Source organism: Acomys minous (assembly GCF_964271855.1).
Source record: "Acomys minous genome assembly, chromosome: 13".
Classification (NCBI taxonomy): domain Eukaryota; kingdom Metazoa; phylum Chordata; class Mammalia; order Rodentia; family Muridae; genus Acomys; species Acomys minous.
Window position 1 is genome coordinate 38,091,891 of NC_140495.1, and position 22,889 is coordinate 38,114,779.

The following is a 22,889-nucleotide window of genomic DNA, read 5'->3' on the forward strand; positions in this document are numbered from 1 at the left end:
GACTTTTCAGGTGTTGGATTATTGAATAGCATTTGTAGGCTAGCAGCAGGTATTTACTGTACTCAAATACGATTATGTAGTAATAGAACAGAAAACATAATAAAATTTTCACTTGAAATAGTGATACTTTAATACCTGTGAAGCATGTATTTTTGTTGCCTTTTAAGAATAACACAAATGTAGTCAGAAATTGTGTGTGGAAAAATTGCTGAGATTCTTTACATATAACTGAAGTACATGTTTTATAAACTCTAAGCCTATGCTAGATTTTAATCTAAATTAAATACCATTCTCTCCCTCTCTCCCTCCCTCCCCCTCTCTCTCTCTGTCTCTCTCTCTGTCTCTCTCTCTGTCTCTCTCTCTCTCTCTCTCTCTCTCTCTCTCTCTCTCTCTGTGTCTCTCTCTCGCTGTGTGTGCGTGTGTTCAAGTGAGAAACTGTAGTGCTAGTTTGCCAGTATAGCTGGCAATCTCCTTAGGAAGAAACCAGCCTTCTGTGAAAAACAATATAACAAGACACAGCTTTATTGAGTGCCTTGTCTGTAAGTTCCGTGTGACAGCAAGTGCAGTAGCCCTCTGTGGAGATGGAGTCAGCACACCAAGCCGACAGCTCTGAGGTCAGAGTGCCAAGTGCCTCTTGTTTGCACTCATGCAAAGGTCTTTCTTAAAAAGCTGGTCTGTGAGTATCACAGAGGCCAAACTCAACTACTTTTGTAAGGGAACCTTAGTTTCCACATGCATACACATTTGTAGAATTTGTCTTTAAATAGCTTGGGCTAAAGAGTAAAGAAGTCTGAGTTTTAATTCTAGTTCCATGCCTGATATGGTGACTTTGAACACATCATTTAACTGCATTTGGTTTTGTAAGATGACAGTAGTGAGGACAGGGCAGTTATTTTAAGGAACTTAAGTGTTTATATTGTTTATTTTGAAGAATTTAAAGTAGGAGCCGTATAGGAAATGTCTTTTTTTTTATTTAAAGCATATTGTAAATAAAAAATGAGTTCTAGAAGTCTGAATTTAAGGAACCTAGTTTGTTTCTGGAGTACATTTACATTCCCCCGTTTTCTCGGTAGCGGACACTCTGTTTTCAAGGAAGCTGAATGGGAAGTACACACTTGAGCGGCTCGTTCCCACTGCAGTGTACCAGCACATGAAGATGCATAAGAGAATCCTCGGGCACTTATCATCGGTGTACTGTGTCACTTTTGATCGAACTGGCAGGCGGATATTTACTGTAAGTCATTTTTAAAGTCTTATCTTTTCTGGTAGACAGAATCAAAACTTTGCTTATGGGAGACCTTGAAGTAAAAGTTTTGTTTTCTTTTAATGGGAAACTGGAAATTTGGGTAATTTTTAAAAGCGTGTTTTACCAAGTTTCTATTTAAATTTGAGCTTTATTCAAGTTCAGAAGTTCCTAAATTGAGACCTGTTAAAGTGTGATTACAGGTACATTATGTCCTATAACCTGCATACACGTATTGCTCAATGTTATGTCAGATAGGCTGGTCAGTCATTTATAAAATGTCATGTAATATTTGGAAATTTAGACCAAGAGCATGGGCAAACTATAGGAAAGTATTATCTGCAGAGAACCACTGTCTAACTTCAGAAAATTCCCTTTAAATGGTGATAGAAATTCTGCGTATATCTGACACTCTTTGCTCAGGATTTGTGATCCCTAACACCTAATTCTTTAAAATAGCTGACTTTTAAAGTGCTTCGGGAGTTGTTTGTTGCTGTTTCTCTTAACCTGCTGCTGGGAAAAGGAGCTGGACTTTTTAACTTTAAGTGAGAAAAACTGTTTTGGAAGTACTTTCAAGTTATTTATTCAAATGCCTTAACTATTATACTCAGTAAGGATAATACTTATCATGCTACTATGATTATACTTATTAAACATTACCCTTTGGGCTGAAAGGATACACACAGTCCTTAATTGCCTTTGAAACAAGAAAATGGGAGCTAGAACTTCAAGTAGAAATTTCAATTTCTCAGAAACTGGTGGAAACAGATGCAGAGACCCATAGCTAAACATTCGTCAAAGCTCTGGGGATTCTGCAGAAGCGGGGCAGGAAGGATTTAGGAGCCAGAGGGGTCAAGGACACTACAAGAAAATCCACAGAATCAACTAACTTGGGCTCATAGTGGCTCACAGAGACTGAACCCACAGCCTGCGTGTGACGGACCTAGGCCTCTGCATATATGTTACTCTTGTGTAGATTGGTCCTGTAGGACTTTTAACAGTGCGAGTTGGGGCTGTCTGACTCTTTCCAGGTTTGGGGACCATTTTCTCATATTGGGTTGCCTAGTCCAGCCATACTGCAGCTTGGTAATGCCAAATTTAGTTGATATCCATGCTTGTCCTGTCCTATTCTTAAGAGAAATAGAGGATTGGTGGATGGGGAGCGCTTGGGGGGATTGGGGGGACAGATGAGATAGGGCGACTGCCATGGGATAAATAATAATAGTAGTAGTAGTTGTTGTTGTTATTATTATCATTATTATTGTTGTTGTTGTTATAATTATTGGAAATTCCCATTTATGACTTTGGGGAATTGCTACTAACTTAAAGATTTATTTATTTTATTTTTTTATGGATAGGAGTGTTTTTCCTTCATGTAAATATGCATGCCTGGTGCCCATGTGATTCAGAAGAAAGCATCAGATTTCCTGGAGATGAAGTTAACGGATGATTGTGAGCCTCCATGTGGGTGCTAGGAATCAAGCGTAGGTTCTTCTACAAGAATAGCAAGTGCTTCTAACCACTGAGCCATCTTTCCAGCTCCTAAATTTTATTAAAGTAACAATGATTATAGATTCTACCTGTTTTTCTTTAAGTAAATTTGCTTATATATTGAGAATTACCTATATATCCATTTATCTATAGAACAGCTAAAGAAAAGAACATCTGAAAGAATTTTTGCTTGTTTTTTAAAATTAATTTTAATCCACCAGTCATTTGTACTTCATTCCCATTATCAATATTTTCTACTTTCACCTTGTATTTCCATTTTTCTTATGAAACAAAATTAAAATTTCTAACTTTCCATGTAGATTGTTAAACTCATGAAGAACAGGTATTTGCTTTGTGCTTGCTATATCCAAATTAGTAGTTAACTTTTAAATTGCAATAGAATATCAATCTTGCCACTAATTTAATAGGTTAATGTCTAGCTTTTAAAACCTAAGTCATGACACTTCTAATGTTTGAAGAAATTCCTTCAGTGGCAGTAATAAATTAAAATAATGAGAAGTATTATGTTGGGTTTGTACTTTGACAATAGAAAACATATACCGTTGGTACTTTGATTATAAAAAAGCATAGCTTTTCCATTTTTTTATGTTATTAAAGTACCTTATGGGAGTTCTTTCTTTAAAAGAAATGTGAATTGTAAATATCAAATTTTATGCAATATTATGTGATTTGATAGAAATTTGATGCATAATGTCTTGGAATATTTTTAAGGAAACAACAATGAAATAATGTGTTCACTCTATTTTCTGAGCTTAATAAAATTGTCAGTACAACATTTGAACTAGGAGATAATCACATTAACTTTCTTTGGCTCAACCTAGCCTACTACTTACTCTTATAAACAGTTTCTTAAGATTGGTTATATACGGTATGTAGTCACTCGGCAGTCAAAATTATTTATTATCTGGCCTTATACATCTCAGCATTTAATTTGGGGAAGAAGGATAGGTGAAGAAGAAACTACTTCCTGGTTATTTCCTATACTTGAAGGCACACAAAATGGAAGAAAAGTAACATAGTGATTATATGGTCTTACCTAGACTCTAAAAGATATTTGTAAAAATGTGATATAATTTGTTAGTTGTGCCAGATTCACTGCTTCATTCATATGATTTAGTAATACACTTTAAAATAGTACCTTGGAGTAGAAATGCTAAGAGAGCCTGGTTTTGTATTGTTAATTTATTTACATGTATTTTTATGTGTGTGTGTACTTGTCTGTGTATGTATGCACGTGTGTGCACACGCACCTCAAAGGCCAGGTGCCGGATTTTCTGGAATTAGAGTTAGAGGCAGGTGTGTGTAGCCTCATCTGGGTGATGGAGCTAACTGGTTTTGGTGGTTTGGTTTGGTTTGGTTTTAGTACATGCTCTTAACCTCTGAGCCATCTCTTTAGCTGTGAGACCTATTTTTTTTTTTTACAATTACCTTTATTTATGTATTTATCACTTCAGTGGGTAATAGCACATTTATATCTATCTACTGTGCGAAGCTGAGCTGATGATAGATATTTTCTCCTTCAACTAGATGCACACCATATACTGGAATGGTGCCTGCTTAAAAATTTGGTATTGAAAATTGAAGAGGGGTGGGTAAAGCTTGTGACAGTAGTTTATGACCAACAAAAGATTCATATGTCAGCAGGTTGCCAAAATTTATTGGAAATAACAATTTGGCAAAGGACTAACCAATATTTTCTCTTCATGTGTTTGGTATTCTAAGGCTTCCAGTTTTAATACTGAGTTGTTGGTGCTGGTATATTTGAAAGCCTCTCGAAGGGATAAGAGCAGCTCTTTGTTACAGCTTTACCCGTCTTAAGGGCAGATGGGGATGAATAATAATAGTAACATCAAAACGGGATTTCTGTGGGAGGATGTGAAACAATGCACATGGTTAGTACCTATCTACGGGTACAGAAAAGAAGCCATTGAATTTTACCTACGGCTATTAACTGCTAGGCAGGCTTAAGCAAATGTTGCCTATTTATCTTTCTAAATGCTTATGTGATGCTAGAATTTGAACTAAAGACCTAGGCCGCTGAGTTATGTTCCAACCTAAACTCTTGTTTATAAATGCTATGAAAAGTTTTAGAGGAAATCCTTGTAATTGGTAAGTGAACTTTTGTGTTAGGAAACTATTGTTAATTTGTGCTATGGTGTTTTAATAATTAATATTTTCCTTTAGAACATTTTTTTAAAAAAAGGAGATAACATAATTATCAAATTAGATTTTACTTTCTAATTCTCGCTTAATCTTGTGACCTTTTAACTTGGTTTCAGAATCACTGCCTGAAAATATGTTTACGAAAGAAAAGCAGAGTTGATGAATTCTCAGAATTAAGGCAACAATACTAAAGTTCGTTGAGCACATCAAAGACAGGAGATTCTAGCTGGGTGTGGTGATGAATACCTTATTCCCAGTACTCCAGAGGCAGAGCCAAGCCTGGCTCTACTAGGGAGTTGCAGAGAGAGAGAGATAGCGATGTGGGGGAGGGGAGAAGGAGGGAGAACTTTTAAGAAAGCTGAAATGTATTTCTTTTCCATTGAGATCAAGGCAGAGGAATGGAAAACGCTTCCTTTACTAAAGGTTACAGTAAAAAATACAGGTTTTTTGGGGGGGTTTGGTTTTTTGTTTTTAATGAATTTGGATCTTTTTACCAATCACTATTCGAAGAATAGGAGGTATAAAACTTGAAGACATCTGTTCACAAGTAGTAAATGGACAACAGTGATATTGTATTGTATGAAATTCTTGATAGAGGATACCTAGATGAATAAGTTATATTAGATTAAGTTCCTAATTAAGCCTTACCATAGAAAATGGTAAGAGAATTTGCTGGAGAAGTAACACCTTAGCTTAATTGAGTGGATATTACAGAGTTAAAGGTGTTTACGAATTTTGAAAACTATAATAGTCTTTCAAGTAAATGGGAATTTTTGAATTTCCAGTATTTGAAGGAGCATGCTAATATTCTTGGGTTAGGTTTAGAGCTCATGATGATTGCTAAGTTGATTAAGTGTTGCTGGTATAGATATACAATAACACAAGAAAATGGAACAGAATGGAGTGATTGATCTTGCATTTTTTTGGCTAATTTTTAAGGAAAGTGAAACAAAAGTCTTAATAGATTGGCAAGACAGAAACCTGGTGCTTCTTTTCTTAAAAACAGTTTATACATAAATAATAAGCAATTTGGTAGCCAATAAGATGACTCATTGGGTAAGGGAACTTGTTTTATAAGTTTGTAATTTGAGTGTGATCCCATGAACCCAAGTAAAAATGGAGGGAGAGAATTGACTGTACAGAGTTCTTTTGGGATCTGCTTTGTGGCCATTCCTTCCCCCTCCCCCCACCCCCTAGCATAGACACATACACACACCATCATGGACTCTTAATAATGATAGTAATAATAGTAAGGTTTTTTGTTTGTTTGTTTTTAAATTGAAACAGTTTTTAGTTCAGACTGTAGACCAAGTGCTTTTTAGGTTGAGTAAGAAAGTAAAGTTGAGGTGTACATGTTAATATTTGTGTTTCTTACTTTAAGACAGTAAGAGGTGCGATCGCTGACTCATGGAGTCCTTAATAAGAGAAGGACTATAGTTGTAGTTATTCTGTCAGAGAGTAGAGTGTTTTTTACTGAAAACCTATTTTCTAAGATATCAAAGTGTTTTGTCAGATTGATAGTTTGTTGTTGGAATGTGTAATTCCTCATCCCTTAAAGTCAGGGAAAGATTTTACAGGCTTACATTTTACTCTTAAGGTTGTCTTAGCAAAGTTGCCCTGTTTTCAGTGTTTACAGTTTTCTACCTGCACAAACATGAATCATACTTTTATCACACTTCTCTATCATATTAACTATTTTCATTTAATATTTTGCATACTTGTCACTTGAAAAAACCCATGTGTTTATGTGTGTTATGTGAATGTATATGTATGTACATGTTTAGGAATGCTCATGCGCAGAAACCAAAAGAGCTTGGCGGTGTTCCCTGTCACTCTTGATCTGTTCTTTTGAGAAGAGGTTCTCTCTCCCTGAAACTGGGGCTCTTGTTTTCTCTTATAGGCTAGAATCCAGCAAGCTACAGTGATCCCCCGTCCTCATCCCCTTTGAAGTTACAGGCTGCTGGAGCTACAGGCACTGGCCGACATTTAGTGGACCCTGAGGTCTGAACTCAGGAAGAACTCTTAACACCCAGTCATCTCCCCGTCCTGTACTTGTCGCCTCTAGTTCTTTGTTTTTTAACAGCAAACATAATGGATTTAGAAAATATATCATTTATATAGACTAGAATATCTACTGAATAAGCCATTTGAAAAATAACTAGCAAGTTCTGAAGCAGCTTTCCTTTTAATAAGTTAAAACTTGCTTTCTAGAAAGCACTTAAAATTTGTGAATATAGATTTTTGGCTATTTTTGTTTGTGCATCAGATTTATGTAGTTTATGGCTTTGTGTTGAAGCTTAATGAATTTTTTATGTAGTAGATATAACATTTATTTGAGGCTTGAGGAAACTTAGAAAGTCTGGTATAGTACAGAATAGAAAGCCATATGAAACTTAGAAATCTCCTTCCTCAGAAGCGCACAGCTGCATACATGCCTTCTCAGATGTGTGTCGCCGAGACTTGTACCCATGAGAATGTTAGTTCTCTTGCCATGGGTTTTGTCCCTAAGACCTTTTTTTATTTTTTAGAAATATGGCCATTTATAGGGGGCGTCATGAAATTGTAAACAATTTTAGGTAGACATTTTGCCTTTAATTGAAGATCTAGCTGCATGGTAAGTGGGAGAAGTTATTAATACCACCACTTTTATATAATCCTTAAAAGAATTAGATCTATAACAGTGACTCCAGAGTAACGATCTGTTTTAAGGCACTTTTCTTTAGTATGATACTGGTGGAGTTTTCAAGCTTAGCACTAGAATAAGTGTACTTAAAGGTTACATTAAATCAACTTCTTTGATTTGGGCAAACCTAAGTTTTGTTTAAATCCCAGTGTTTTTAATCAAGCCTTTGTACTCTATAATTATTTTCAGGATAAAAGTATATTTTACGTTCTTTGCCTCCATTCTTGATATACCAGGGTTTTGTTGTTGTTGTTGTTGTTGTTGTTTTTGTTTTGTTTTTTGTTTGTTTTTTTTCAAGACAGGGTTTCTATGTTTGTAGCCTTGGCTGTCCTGGACTCTGTTTGTAGACCAGATTGACCTCGAACACACAGAGATCCACCTGCCTCTGCCTCCTGAGTGCTGAAAGTAAAGGTGTGTGCCATCATGTCTGGATTTGAAATAATTTAAAACCCCACTAAATGGTATCTTGTTTTAAAGATTAGATAAGCTAAAAGGGTGCACAAAAATTTTGTTGTACCAATTTTCGGCTTATACTAGGTTTAGTGACAATAGACTAGTAGAAACATTGCAGTGGGCACTTTTTCCAGTAATTATGAATAGATTGTTGAATAAGATAGCTACTTATGCTCTTCCAAGCTATTTTGAGATTAACACTGTATAACATAATTGGATTTAAAGTGAACCCCCAAATAAAATTTCAACCAGATTCTTTTATCATAGCCTTCCCTGTAATTATGAATTCTTAGTACTACTTCTTTGCAATGAAATCTGCTGTCATTGTCACTTATAAGCTAATAACTAAGTTTTGTTCATTATCCTGGACCTTCTGTTGTAGCTTCTTAGTATTCTTTTCTTGTTAATTATTTTCTGTTAAGTGTATTTCTTAAACAGTAATTTTAAACAAATTTGGTTGATTTTTTTTCTTTCAGATTTTCTTTAAAATTACTGATCAAAAGTTAAAATACACGAGGTAGAATTTGCGTAGGAATACTTAATGTTCTGTTTGAAATTCTGTCAAGAGTTTCGTGGGGACAAGGATAGGCCTTTGATAATGTATTAGAGATTTTAAGTAGATGATCAAAATTTCTGTATTTTCATAGAAGAAAATAGAGGATAGTTTAAATATTAAATATATAAGGGGAAATACACATTACTTTTATTGACACTTGTTTGAATAGAGTAGAAAAATAAAGTAATATTAAATTTGTACAATTATTAAATAATAAACTCAGGAATACAGTAAGACTTTTTGTTAGGTTTAATTTGTGAAAAGATGGTGGCGGGAGCACCTCCTCCGTTTTTGTAAAGACAAGGTTTTTCAGCATAGCCTTGGCTCTCCTGCTCTGTAGATCAGGTTGTCCTAGAACTTACAGAATGCTAACTGCCTCTGCCTCCCAAGTGCTGGGATTAAAGGCACATGCCACCTTCACCTGGCTAGAGCTGACATTTTAATCAGTAATCCAGAAGTGTTCATGGTTTGTTAACATGGAAAACCTGTGAAACAATTGTAATATAGTTTAAAGCAAACACTTATTAAAATTCGTATGAACACAGTGTGCCATACCGATATTTGGAAGCAAAGTTACAGGTATTTTGCTTTTGTGTTGTGTTATATGTATGTGGCTTTAACTTAAAATTTCACTTTCTTGATTAAATTCAAGTCAGAATCAAATATAGTCAGTCAGCCATCTCTTGCTTTTTAGAGTGGTTGATTCCAGGTCCTTAGTGGACATCCAAGTTCTATGGTTGTTCAAGTTGCTTATATAAAAGTGCATATAATTTGTATATTACCTGCGTCTTTTTGCATGCACTTTAAATCATCTTCGCATTACTCAACAATAGCTATGCAGTCCAAGTGTCTTGTAATTCGTTGTTACATCTTGATTATGGAAAGAGGCAATACATGGTTTGTATATATGTGCTTTTGAATATAATTCCTTATTGAATTAGATAATGGAAAGTGTTAACATTGTTTTGGAAGATGAATGGAGTGATTGAGTTGACTCAGTTTATAGAATTGAAAGAACATAATGAAATGAGTGTTGTAAAGCCTTTTTATATTTAGCAAGTATTTGCCATTTTCTTCTTGTGCTAGATGGTGGGATACTTTGTTTCTGGAAGTCAAAGTCTGCATTCTTACTTCACTTCCCACAGAATTGCAGGGGGAATGAATTCTTTGTCTTTTGGTTCTCCCTGCCCCGCGGCCCCCCCCCCCCCCCCCGCAAGGACCTGAGGGCTGAACCCAGGGCCTTGCACAAGTGCTGTACCACTGAGCAAACTTCCCAACCCTACAGGTGGAATTCTTATCCCCATTATTCCCCCTATTGATCTTTTTCTTCCACTCTAGTAACAACTTACAACTTACTGTTTTACTTTTTACTTTTCTAGAAACAAGTTACTTGTTTTACTATTAACCATGTTACCAGCTTTGAACTGGCTTTCTGTTTTCTAGCCTCACTTATGCTGATGACAAAGTACTCTTTTTAAAAATGCATCTAGTCTTGGTACTCACTTGCTTGATGTTCATTATAGATCATCACGTCTTTGCTTTCACACCATTGCTTCATATTCTGCATTAGTATGCAGACTGCTTGCTACTTGGTAACTTTCTAGTTTGCTTCAGGTCTCAACCACAACTAGTTTGTATTTAAGCGGGGGAATATTTGAGGTAGTGCTGGCAGAGTATGAATTAATACACATCTTAAAAATTCCAGTACTCTGTGATTATGTACATGTCATAGCTGTATTTATTTGTTATGAAACAGAAAACTTGGGTGAGTTACTTGCCTTTATAGAATCTATTGAGATAAAAAGATTTGGGTTTCTCTATCTTTTTTAGCATTAGATTGGAAGCTCTTAGAAAAATGGTTACATGAGCCATAGTATAGCGAGATCCTGGGAAACATCCAGCGATTTGGAAGTAGCTGTTTTCTATTTTAATTCAAATTGGCAGAAACACTGATAAGTTTTGAATTGCTAGGATCATTATATGCCAATTAATGACACAGTTTGTGCTGTTCTACATACTTAAGATTTTTATATTAAAAAATAATAGTGCCCAGAAGTTCTCATCTCTGTTTAGGAATATGAAATTGTAATATTCATTTCCAGATAGTGAATTAATGAGGAACTCTTTCCTTAACAATTTCTTACTGAATTTAAGCGAAGCAAATAATTCCATTGATGTTTATTGGTTTTGTAAAACCAAGCCAATTTTTCTGTAAGTGATTTTGGCTGATGTCATACAACTTTAGCTGAAGGTCAGTGATAGTAAACTTGTCCGTTACCATACTTTACAGTTTTGTATAGCAAAATAACTTGATAATAGGAACCAGTGTATGATATATTTGTTTTGCAATTAAGTATATTTTTACTGTAGAAATTCAAATTCTTTTGTAAGGTTGATGATAGAGTTAATTGTAGATAGTGGCTGTGGAACTTTGAATGATTTATTGTTACTTACATTTTATTCCTCTTGTTTGCTTGTGGCTATACAGTTCTTAATTAGTGAATGACTTATAAAATAAGAAATTTAGGAAGAAGAATAGTACTTAAAATTTACTAGTTTTCAATGCCTAAAATCTAGTTGTTGATATGTGGACATAACACATTTTTTATATTACAATTTAAATTTATTATTCATAGGATAAAGTTTATCAACATGTCTATTCTAATTTCAAGGGTTCTGATGATTGTCTTGTGAAAATCTGGGCCACAGACGATGGAAGATTGCTAGCTACTCTAAGAGGACACGCTGCGGAAATATCAGACATGGCTGTAAACTATGAGAACACTATGATAGCAGCTGGAAGTTGTGATAAAATGATTCGTGTCTGGTGTCTTCGAACTTGTGCACCTTTGGCTGTTCTTCAGGGACACAGTGCATCTATTACATCTCTACAGGTAATTGTGTTAAGGCCTGTGAAACCTTTTTGGTTAAAATTTAATTAAGTTTTAAGTAATTTTTGTATGGAGTCTTAATGACAGCAATCTTGAATTTGGTGAATTCTGTGTTTCTGGTTATTATTATTATTATTATTATTAGTTTCTTTTAGTTTGGTTTTTAAAAGAGGATTTTATTATTTGGACTGTTTCTGTTCTTGTAAAGACGGTTTTCCCTATGATTGCTTTTCAGTTCTCACCATTGTGCAGTGGCTCAAAGAGATACCTGTCTTCTACTGGGGCAGATGGCACTATTTGCTTTTGGCTTTGGGATGCTGGAACCCTTAAAATAAAGTCAGTTTCTATTTTATCTTATAAAACAAGTACATTTAATGGTTGAAAGTATAAAAATATCAACAATGGGAATATATTTACTTTTTTCCATGAGTAAATAACAGAAATAAACTTTTTTTTTTAAACTAATCTCATTCACTTTTATGCCTCACCATTTCTATCTGTATCCTTCATTCCCCTCCCCTCATAACTATTTTGATTTTATTTATCTTTGTCTTTAGCCCAGTTGTTTTCTTAAAGGGTATGTTTTAGTTACATGTCTTTCTATGCATTGTATAATTTTGTCTTAAGTAGCTTAGTTTTTTTGCTGAGAATATATTAGCGTAGCTAATCCTGTTTTTTAAAAAGAATAATTTAAATTATATTACTTAGTTCTAAACATTAGATTTTATTTTAGAGTTAGGAAAACAGTTGATGTTTTATTATGCTCTATTAAGATAAGATATACATATTCCGCAGTAGTATTTTACCGTTTTGTTTTTACCTATGTTAGTCTTGGTTTGTAGGGGTGAAGAGACAGTTCAGTAATTAAGAACACCATGTCATACGCTACCATTGTCACGTCATGTATCACTTCATATCACTTCATATCATATCATACAGAGGCCAGGCAATCCAGTGCATGGTTCTGACTGTTACAAGCATCAGCACACATGTGATATAGTACACATACATACTTAACAGGAAGAACATTCACACAAAAATAAATTAAATAATTTAAAATAATTTTTAAATTTTGGTTTATCAAATTAGGGTGGCCAAACAGTTAATCCTTTGATATAAGACAGTGAAGTAAAGAAAGATAAATGGTTTTCCCATAGCTAAGACCATTTCTCAAAATGTGATTCTCACTTTGTAACCCATGTTGTCCTGAACTAATTCTATAACCCAGGCTGGCTTCAACTCTGAGTACTCATCCTGCTTCAGCCTCCCAAGAGCTGGGATTAAGGGCCATCTATTTGTATTATTTATTGTTTCCTAAATGATCACAAACTGCTGTGGATTATTACAGTTAGACATGTACTTGGACACATGGCCCTAATCATTACTGCCTTTTCATCTCTGATAGAAAAAAATAGGATTTTAAATATAATTATCATAGAATTAAATGCACAGTAGTTTTACATGCATTAGAACTATTATCATACGTAAAATCTATAATGTAATTTTATTTTTTCAACATAGTTGATTGTAACATTAAACATATGTCAAATATTAATCTAAAAGATCTGTAGTATAGCTATAATTAATGTAAATTTAGTTGAATGTAATTTATTTTATGTGAATCATACTATTTCAAAGGAATTTTATTGTTGACATGAGTCGCACTGCTTTCAGATTTGCGTTAGTATAAAGGATAAGTTGTATTTTGAAAGAATATTTCATCCTGTTACATTAGCAGGTGAACAAGAGCTGGGGAGATGCATGGCTCAGTTGGTAAAGGACTTGCTGTGCAAGCATGAGGACCTTAGTCTGGAGCACAGTCATCCTTTCCAAAGGTGCACATAGAGGTGTATCTGTTACATCAGGGGCAGGGAACAGGGTTAGGGCAGAGACAGGTGGGGCTTGCTGGGTATCCAGGCTTGTCAGTCTGAGACCTAGTTAGCTAAGACATCTTGTTGCAAAACTGATATGGAGTCTTTGTGGAAGATACTTATTGTCAGCTTTTATCTTCCACATACATGCATTTTTGGGTTGTGCACATACTCATATGCTGCCCCCGTCCCCAAACACATAACTTTGAACAAAAAGGAAAAGCTTAATTAACAGCATTATATTAACCCACAGAGGTGACACCTGTTTTACATTTAGCTTGTTTCCTTATCTATTTGTATGTTGCTTTTCTAGTATATGAACCTTGTTGAGTTTGATTAAGATAAGAGTGGGTATAAGTCATTTCTAGATGACAATAACTATGATTGTTCCATGTGCTGATGGATGTTATGTATCCAGAGTGAACTGTTGAGTTTATCTCTACTTTTTTACAAGGGTTGCTGATAGTGTTTTGATTTTGATGTTTTTAGGAAAATAGCCATCCTTTACTTACTTTTTTCAAGATCAATTTTTAGAAGGGATTGTTTCTTATGCCTCATTAGGATATTTTTAAATGATTATTTTTATTTTCAATATAGTCCAAGACCTACAAAATTTACAGAGCGCCCTCGGCCTGGAGTTCAGATGATCTGTTCTTCATTCAGTGCTGGTATGGCTGTTTAATTTTTTGACTTAAAATTGTTCCCTAGAAAGCACCTCTCAAAGGGTTACAATTATGAAAATATTTTCTGCTGCGTTGTATGCCGTATTCTCATATATAAACTAGAGCTAATAAAAAGGAATGAAAATCAAGCTGGATTACTTCACCTTGTGTCTATAGTCACATGGATGCCATACTTCTAGGAGGAGGAGGGAGGGAACAAATGGTTTCAAAATTGGCTGATTAAAGAATGGACCTTTATCCTTTCCCATCGCAAATAAGGTATTTTAATTTTAACGTTTTTTTTTTGTTTGTTTTATTTTCTTTTGGCTTTTTTGTTTTGGTTTTGTGTGTGCAGGCTTCTTCCCCACTATTCCAGTAACAGAGTTTCTCTGTGAGCCTTGGCTGTCTTGGACTCACTTTGTAGACCAGGCTGTCCTGGAATTCACAGAGGTCCATCTGCCTCTACCTCTTCAAATGCTAGGATAAAAAAAATTTTTTTAATGGAATTTGTAGGTGATCCGTAAAAATTAGTAAAGACTTGAAGAAGTGAGCATGTATGTATTTGCTGCAGAGTCCTGTTTATTCTAACAGTGCTGATATTCTCTTTCTAATTATGCATATGCAGTAGCATTTTGAATTGTTGCTAGATGGTTTTATGACATAAATATTTAAAGTATACTGATTTTAAAAATTAGAGTGAATAAGTCTGGTATATAATATTCCCAGTATTTGCTTCTCCCACTGTTTGATCTGCCTTTGTTTATTTGATGATTGAAGGAGCAGTATTAGCTGAGGGTAAAGGATAATATACACCAGTCTGCTGTTGTTAAATTCTAAATATCCCATTTTGCTGCAACCTAGACAGTGTTTGTTCTAGTTATAAGACAAATATAGGTTCTTTATATGTACTTTAGAGTGAATCATTTAACAAAAGTACTTAAAATATTTCAGTGTGTGTAATTACTTGATGCTCTGAGATAAATAAAATTGCTCTCGAAATAAATACAGTTGTCATGTAAGCTGTACATTTAAAGTAAAATATATACGTTACAGTATAGTGACATAAATGAACTCTGAGGATTACTGACTCCTTTTATGGCAGAGTTTTTTTATAGGGAAGTTACTGGGGAAAATCAAAACTTATAAGTAGGATAGAACTTCTAATACGTGGTTAAGAGGACAGATGAAGACTCAGCAAAAGTATCATGTAACAGTTGTATTTTACTTACAAAATTGGCTTTTGTTCTTCATAGGTGGAATGTTTTTGGCCACTGGAAGCACTGACCATATTATCAGAGTTTATTTTTTTGGATCAGGTCAACCAGAGAAAATATCAGAATTAGAGTTTCATACTGTGAGTATTGGTAAAGGAACTAGAGGGTAAAGTCTTAAGTGGATCAACAGTTTTGTATTCAGCTTCTACTTTGTTTATTTGTACAGGACAAAGTTGACAGTATCCAGTTTTCCAACACTAGTAACAGGTAAAATATGTTTGTCTCATTTAATTGTACTTTAAAACTGTAAGTAAAGATAACTCTAGCAGTCAGTTTTACCCAGTGTGTCATAACATTTATTTGGATATTTTTCTATTATTAAATTATTGTTGTTGTTCTGTTTTACTTGTACCTTTTCTTTCCTATCAGAAGAGAAGCCTTTGATAAAAACTGAAATTTCATATTCTTATATTTCTGACACATTCCTAGAAGTTAAAAAGATGGTTTCTGCAAATATTCTCCTGTTCTTGCTCTAAAAGAAAATAAAGCTACTTCTTGCTACCTAAAATAGAACAAATCAATGTCTTTGATATCGAGGAGTAACTTTTTTCCATCAGAAAATATTAATTCTGTTTGTCAAGTCGTCTTGAATCATTTTGAGTGTTATATATTTTTTCAGCCTATTCATGACCTAATGGTCTTAAAAACTCAAAAGTTTCAGGAATTCTTAAATGTATAGAGACATAGCGAGCCATTTTTATTATATTGAAATACTTCATAAAGATGTCCTTTAAAAACAATTTTGGACAAAGTACATTCTGATAGAGCCTCTGAATCTCAATGTCTTCGGTGGGATTAGACATTTTTCTTTTTTTATTACAGGTTTGTAAGTGGTAGTCGTGATGGGACAGCACGAATTTGGCAATTTAAACGAAGAGAATGGAAAAGCATTTTGTTAGACATGTCAACTCGTCCAGCAGGGTAAGAGGTTAAGCTTGAGATATTTATAGAGATTATTTAATATTGTAATGATAAAAGTCTGGAGTGACCTTTGCTAATAAAGTTGTATATCATGTTACAATGATTAATTCTTTGTTAGTTAGGGTGCTATTGGAGATGAGCAAGGCTGATTTTTTTTCTTCTTTTTTTTTTGGTGAACTATTTCATTGCCCTGAATAAGACTTGCTGTGTTAATTTTTAATTAAGTTTTATTAAGGGAATGCAGATGCTTGCAACCAGAGTATCTTATTGTGTAAAATGTCTGGTTCTCATTTACTTTTGCTTTTGAGACTTGATCTCATATACTTGGTTGATTTGAACTTACTTTGTAGTCAGAAATGATATTCCGCCCCCCTGCTGGTGCTGAAATTAAAGCTATGTGGCTCCACCTCTGGTTTTATTGCAGTGCTGGGGTTCTTTCCCAAGCCTTTCTACATGCTACTAGACAAGCACCCTACCAACCAAGACCCTCTAAAAGGATGACTTTTTATACCCAGTAGCTTCTTCAGCCAAGAAACATTATGATGTATGTTGTAACTGTTGGTGTACTTTACTGTTCAACTGTTTCTCTTTGCTTGTGTTTATGTATAGTTCTTCTACTGTATGAGGGAACAGTGCACAGGATAGCATGGCAGCAGCAGTAAAAGGTGGGACAGGAGCTGCGTGGCGTAGAGCTCCTGAACCATTGCTAGTTGTAGCAGTGGCCATGATGGCTTAAGGACAGTCCTAGAAATCATGGATTTCCTGAATCCATGCCATAACTTCTGTTTTCAGTTGTAATGATAATTGTTCATGTTAGGAAATACGGGCTATAAGTGAAAGCACATTTTATCTCCCCCCTCTGCCGTGTGTGTGTGTGTGTGTGTGTGTGTGTGTGTGTGTGTGTGTGTGTGTGTTTGTGTCAGGGTTTCTTCACACATTTGTTCTTTGTCTTGTATCATAATAATGTCAGTGTAAGCAAATAAACTTGTCCTTTTCAGCCAAAATCTTCAAGGGATAGAAGATAAAATCACAAAAATGAAAGTGACTATGGTAGCTTGGGATCGACATGACAACACAGTTATAACTGCAGTTAATAACATGACTCTGAAAGTCTGGAATTCTTATACTGGTCAACTGATTCATGTCCTAATGGTGAGAAACATAAACCCAAACTTTTATATTACTGAGTCTGACTGTTCAATATAGTCTAAATAAATAAAGCCTGTATATTTAAAACCTCTTGCTTATTTAGACAGCCAAACTTGATGGGTAATTGGGAAAAAATTTTAAAGTGTAAGTAGGATTAGCTTGGGAATGAATTCAAAATGCCTGCTGTTTTTGTTGTGTAAGAATGCATTGATTGTATTCTTGAATATTAGTAATAATATCTAAGCCATGGAGAGTGTTCTTAGCACAGCCTATTAATGCTATACCTTGGTAAAGTTGAAATTTGTACTGGTTGAATAATTCTTACCAGTTGATGTCTAGAGCCAGTGCCATTCTCTGATAAAATTTTAAGTGTTTTCAAATGCTTTGCTACTTCAAACTGTTTCAGGGTCATGAAGATGAAGTGTTTGTTCTTGAGCCACACCCGTTCGATCCTCGAGTCCTCTTTTCTGCTGGTCACGATGGAAATGTGATAGTGTGGGATCTAGCAAGAGGAGTCAAAGTTCGGTCTTATTTCAACATGGTAATTATATTTCTTGTTCAATACCTACTAAAGATGTGGGGAATTCTTTGACAGAAGGGCTCTGCATATCACAAGCGAAATCCATTTTTAAAACTTCTGCCTTATTTTGACTTTATATGTCTACCAAAAAGGAACTGTTTGTTCTGTATATTTATTGAGATACTAAACTTTAAATCAGTTGTTTGTATTATGATTCCTGTGTATTGTGATAACTGGCTTAGTTTTCTTAATTTTAGCAGTGAAACTGACCAGTAAGTCATATAAATGAAGTTATAGGGAAGAAAATATCTTTTTTTTTTTTTTTTGCATTTTTGTTGGCATTTTTCTTTTGTTTTTGTTTCTGTAAAACACAATTTTATTTGAGTACATCAAATTGAAGCCAAAGGATTAGGTATTTCTTAAGTTTGGTCAAGTTGATGGTGTGTTAGATAAATATTTTGGCTTCATGCCTTTTGTCTCCACACTGGCTTTATGTGCATTTAGCTTATTTTTGATGAACATTTGAATTAGCATTGGTTTGAATACATTTACAGCTTACTAAGTAGTTTCTGCCCTCCTCTTTGATCAATGTATGAATTGAAGAGGCCCTTAAATACTGCACCTAAAAAACTACTCCCAGTCAACAAGAGGAAGGAAAGAAACCTGTTTCTACTTTTTTTTTTACTTGTTTAGATTTTTTTAAACAAATCTTTATAAAGTCATAAGGTGGGGTATAATTAGCGAAAATGACAGAAAAATCAGAAGCGTTTTGCAAGTTGAGTCGTTTTCAGGCTGGGAACATAGCCTGGTAGTAGTGCTCCTTGGCAAGTGCAAGGGTTGTAGTGTCTCATTGGTTGAGGTCACATGCATGTCCCCTCCAGAGTCCTTTGTTAGACGCAGTGCGTGTGAAGAGATGGGATGACACTGAGTGCTGATCTTGATTGAGTCTAAGAATAAAAAAGTTTTGTTAGTGAAGTGATTAATTTTGCACTTTGCCGTCGATGTGCCTTAGTGTACATAAGAAATAAAATTGTACAATTCACCTTTTTACGAAAAATGATTATTTGGTTTAGTTTGTGATGAATGGATTTCCTTTGTGATTATGTAGAGTTTTTGTTTTATAGCAAATTCACAAATGTGGCAAAGCAGTTACCTCTTTTTTATCTTTATATTTCTGGATTGCTTGTTTTACATATCTGTTGAATAAAGAAGTTGGTTGTTTCTCAATTGGTCCTTAATTATGATGAAGGATGTTAGTGATTTCACTTAATTATTTACTGTTCTAAAGAGCATTCTTATACTGCTATAGAAATGAAAAGTAATTTTTAGTTAGTTAAACAATGATTCTGAATTTCTTCTTATCAGGTAAGTTTGGAACATCAACATTCCACCATTTCAGCAGACAAAAAAATTGTAGCACTTTTATATTTATTAATTATCTGGTCTTGCCCATAACAAATTAGTTACATAGCCAGAAATCTGATTATAAAAATTCCTTAATTACTAAAAAAAATTTTTTTTGAGTGAATGTATAGTCCACATTTGGAGGATAGAATCAGGAGGATCAAGAGTTGAAGGTCAGTTCTGGCTGCATGAAGTGGGTGACAGGCCAGCTTGGCCTTTTTTTGAGATCACTTTTTTCTTTCTCTTGTTTTGTTTTGTCTTTTCGAGACAGGGTTTCTCAGTGTCCCCTTGGCTGTCCTGAACTCAGATTGAAGACCAGGCTGACCTTGAACTCACATTGATCTACCTGCCTCTGACTTTGGAGTGCTGGGATTATAGGCAGGCACCCCTGTGCATAGCGTGACCATATCTTTTAAGAAAAAAAGAAAAGAAAGAGAAATGATTTTGTTTTAGTTAATGAAATATTTCTTTTCTATGTCCAATAAATAATAAAATTGCATAGGCCCACTTAAAATATTTCATAATGATTATAAATAAAACAATTATTCTTGATACAGAACAGTTGAAGAGTATGTGCTGTGTTTTGTCTAATCAAAAATAAGTTATTACCTTTATTTTTAAAATGTTTTTAGTGGTTTCTGATTTTTAAATGATTTTTGAGATTTCAATGTAGTTATGAAACTACAAAATCTTTGAGTATCTTTTATAATAAGGGTAGTTTGATTTCTGGTTTCACAGAAAATTTTACAAAACTAAAGTGCTTTGCACAGCTTTGTGTTGGTCACAGGGTATAAAATTTTTATGTTTTATAAGACTATTACTAATGTATTCTTCATACTAACTATATTCAGGGTGGTAGCTGAGAAAATTTAAGTATCACTGTATAGCCACTACCAGTTATACCCAGTTAGTGATGTGTTTAAGGAGTAACAACAGTGATATAATCCTGAGTGGCTCTGCTGTGACTTTTATTTTACAATCTTTGTCAATTATGTGACTGCCATAATTCTTTTTGGTTTTTACTGTTTTTTCATCGCCTTTTTTGTTGTTTTGGGTCTTTTTGTTTATTTTTACGGCCAGATGGCAGAAAAAGTATCCAGCACTGCTACCGAGAAATTAAAAACAACTTTTCAATGAAATAGAAGTTGATGGTTTTACTGGCCACTCATATATGTGTCAGCTGTGGCCTCAGTGTCGCTGTTTGGCTTTAATCAGTCCAGATGCTATCTCTGATATTATATTGTGTTTATCATACTAAATCAGAGTTGAATTTAATATTTTCTGAGCATTATTTGGCATGCCTACTCATCCTTTTAGAATTTAAAAATGAATAATTCTCAAATAGTACTCCAATCTAGACTTAGAGCTGGTAAATGCTTATATAATAAGTACTGTTTTTGAGGAATTTTAAGAATTGAAGCTTATAAAATGAATAAATAAATTCAACATTTGGACTGAAAGCCGGAAAATAAGAAATCTATGCCTTTAAAAGAATGAATTTTTAAAATATATAGAAATACTTAAAAATTTAGGGCTGGGGATATAGCTTAAGTGCTGAAGAAAATGTTTGCCTAACATTCACAGGGAGCTGCGCTCAGTCCTGTCACTAAAATAAACCCCCTCATTACTACACTTAAGCGTATTAGGATATTGTATCAATATTAGTATCTCTTTTATTTTTTAAATAATTGGGCTCTTGCCTAAATATATAATATATTTTTGAAAGAGAATAGAATTTATCTTAAAAAATAATTCAATATTATGAGTAAGTAAAAAATATTAGAATTCTCTTCTTAAAATCTTCATTTGAATCCTGTATTAAAGTTTTTTTAGTGAAAAGTTGAATTTTTAAATGCATATGTTTGAGATGTTGTTACGATTTAAAAAAACTTAACTAAGACTTTTTGTTTAATAAGTTATTTATTTTATTTGCATTGGTGTTTTGCCTGTATGTATGTCTGTAAGAGGTGTCAAATCCTCTGGAACTGGAGTTACAGATAGTTGTAAGCTCCTATGTGGTTGCTGGGAATTGAACTCAGGATCTCTGGAAAAGCAGCCAGTGTTCTTCACAGCTTTGACATCTCTTCAAGCCCCTAAGACTTTTAAGTTCTTTGCTTTGTTTTTGGACTGTTTAAATTTGTAAACAAAACATGAGGTTTGCTATTGAGAATTCACATAGTTTCTTTTTGTTTCAGTAATTATTTCTAATTGATTTTATTTCAAAATCATATAACTGAATTCTCAGCTCCTAGTGGTATTTAAGAAAAAAATAATGAGATAACTTTTCTTGTTTTTATTGTCAGCTCCTCTTTGCAGAGGACCTGAATAATAGAGGTAGTTGAGAGGCAGGCTCTGGGTTTGTTTCCATTAATTATGAGATATAGAAGAATATAATAAGTGATATACTTGATAAGGGAAAACACATTCCTGTCAGCTCCTCCACTCTGTTGTCTCGTTGCATTTGGGGAAACAGCCTTTGTCCCTCTTCTCCCCTCACTGCTGTTCCACTTAACTCTCACTCTTCTTCTAGGGATGAAAGAGACTAAAGGAAATATTGTAGAGAAATTATCAACACATTAGGCATTGTTCTTTAAAAAATGCTGAGCTTCTAGACCTTGTACTTTATCTTGTGTAGTAATTTTTGAAACCACGTTAATACTTAATGTTTCAGCTTGAACAGTTTTTGCACAGCTTAAGTTATCAAGGAAAGTGCTATGTTTTTGAGAAGTTTATAAAGCATGTAGTATATGAGTACTCTAAGCCAGTTGTGCCTAGTTTAATAAGGCTATGTTTTAGCTTGGCATTGACATGAAGAAAACTTCATTATAACTTTGTTTTGGTAAGAGCTTTCTGTAACTGCAGTGTATGAACGTCAACTAAATGCTTCAAGGCAGTTAGTTACGTTGCTTATAGAAGTAACTTGAAAATGCCTTCTGTATACTCTCCATACTAAAATTTACGCATTGTGTCAATCCCATCCCTAGAAAAAATTAATTAGGTTTGAAGTCTACTAAAAGTTTAAATGTTCATTTAAAAATTATTAAAAATTGATCATGGCCCCCATTTTTCCTTTTAAATTGCCATACAGAATAATTAGAATTAAATATAGTATTTTATTTTAATTTAAAAGATTAAAATTTCTTCACTTCCACATTTCGTATGCGTTACCAGGGTTCACAGTGGTCTCTTCAGGCCCTGGTTAGATTTTTCTTGTGTCTTTGCTGTTTTTGTTTTATCTCATTTGCTGTTCATGTCTTTAGTTCTCACTTTTTTACTGTGTATTTTTCTGTATTTAAAGATGTACTTTATTGCTTCTTACCTGGTTTGCTTTTAATTGAAAAAAAAGAATACAAATTGTCTCATTAGCAAATGTTTATTGTTTTTGTTTTTTACTGAATTCAATAATCTGCTTTGGTTTTGTTATTTCATGGGTAAATACCAAATAAGCGTTTTTATTTAATAAAGTTTGCTTTATTTTTATAATGTTCTCTTAACTTTTCTTTACTTAAGAGTCTTTTTGAAATGTTCCAGTGTCCACTAATCCAGAACAATGCATTTCTCCTTGCAACATTCCAAACAAATTGAAG

General features: G+C 34.1%; 1 protein-coding gene across 3 annotated transcripts in view; it reads left to right on the forward strand.

Moving 5' to 3' along the window:
* The window catches only part of PHIP (PHIP subunit of CUL4-Ring ligase complex), a 114,365-nt gene that overhangs the window by 30,870 nt on the left and 60,606 nt on the right, over positions 1–22,889 (forward strand). For all 3 annotated transcript variants that reach the window (XM_084752382.1, XM_084752381.1, XM_084752380.1), the window contains exons 7-15: positions 1,074–1,234; positions 11,283–11,504; positions 11,737–11,837; positions 13,970–14,040; positions 15,288–15,388; positions 15,475–15,515; positions 16,131–16,229; positions 17,228–17,381; positions 17,785–17,919. In XM_084752382.1, the coding sequence (XP_084608508.1) occupies positions 1,074–1,234; positions 11,283–11,504; positions 11,737–11,837; positions 13,970–14,040; positions 15,288–15,388; positions 15,475–15,515; positions 16,131–16,229; positions 17,228–17,381; positions 17,785–17,919 (1,085 nt within the window). The remainder of the gene's footprint in view (positions 1–1,073; positions 1,235–11,282; positions 11,505–11,736; positions 11,838–13,969; positions 14,041–15,287; positions 15,389–15,474; positions 15,516–16,130; positions 16,230–17,227; positions 17,382–17,784; positions 17,920–22,889) is intronic.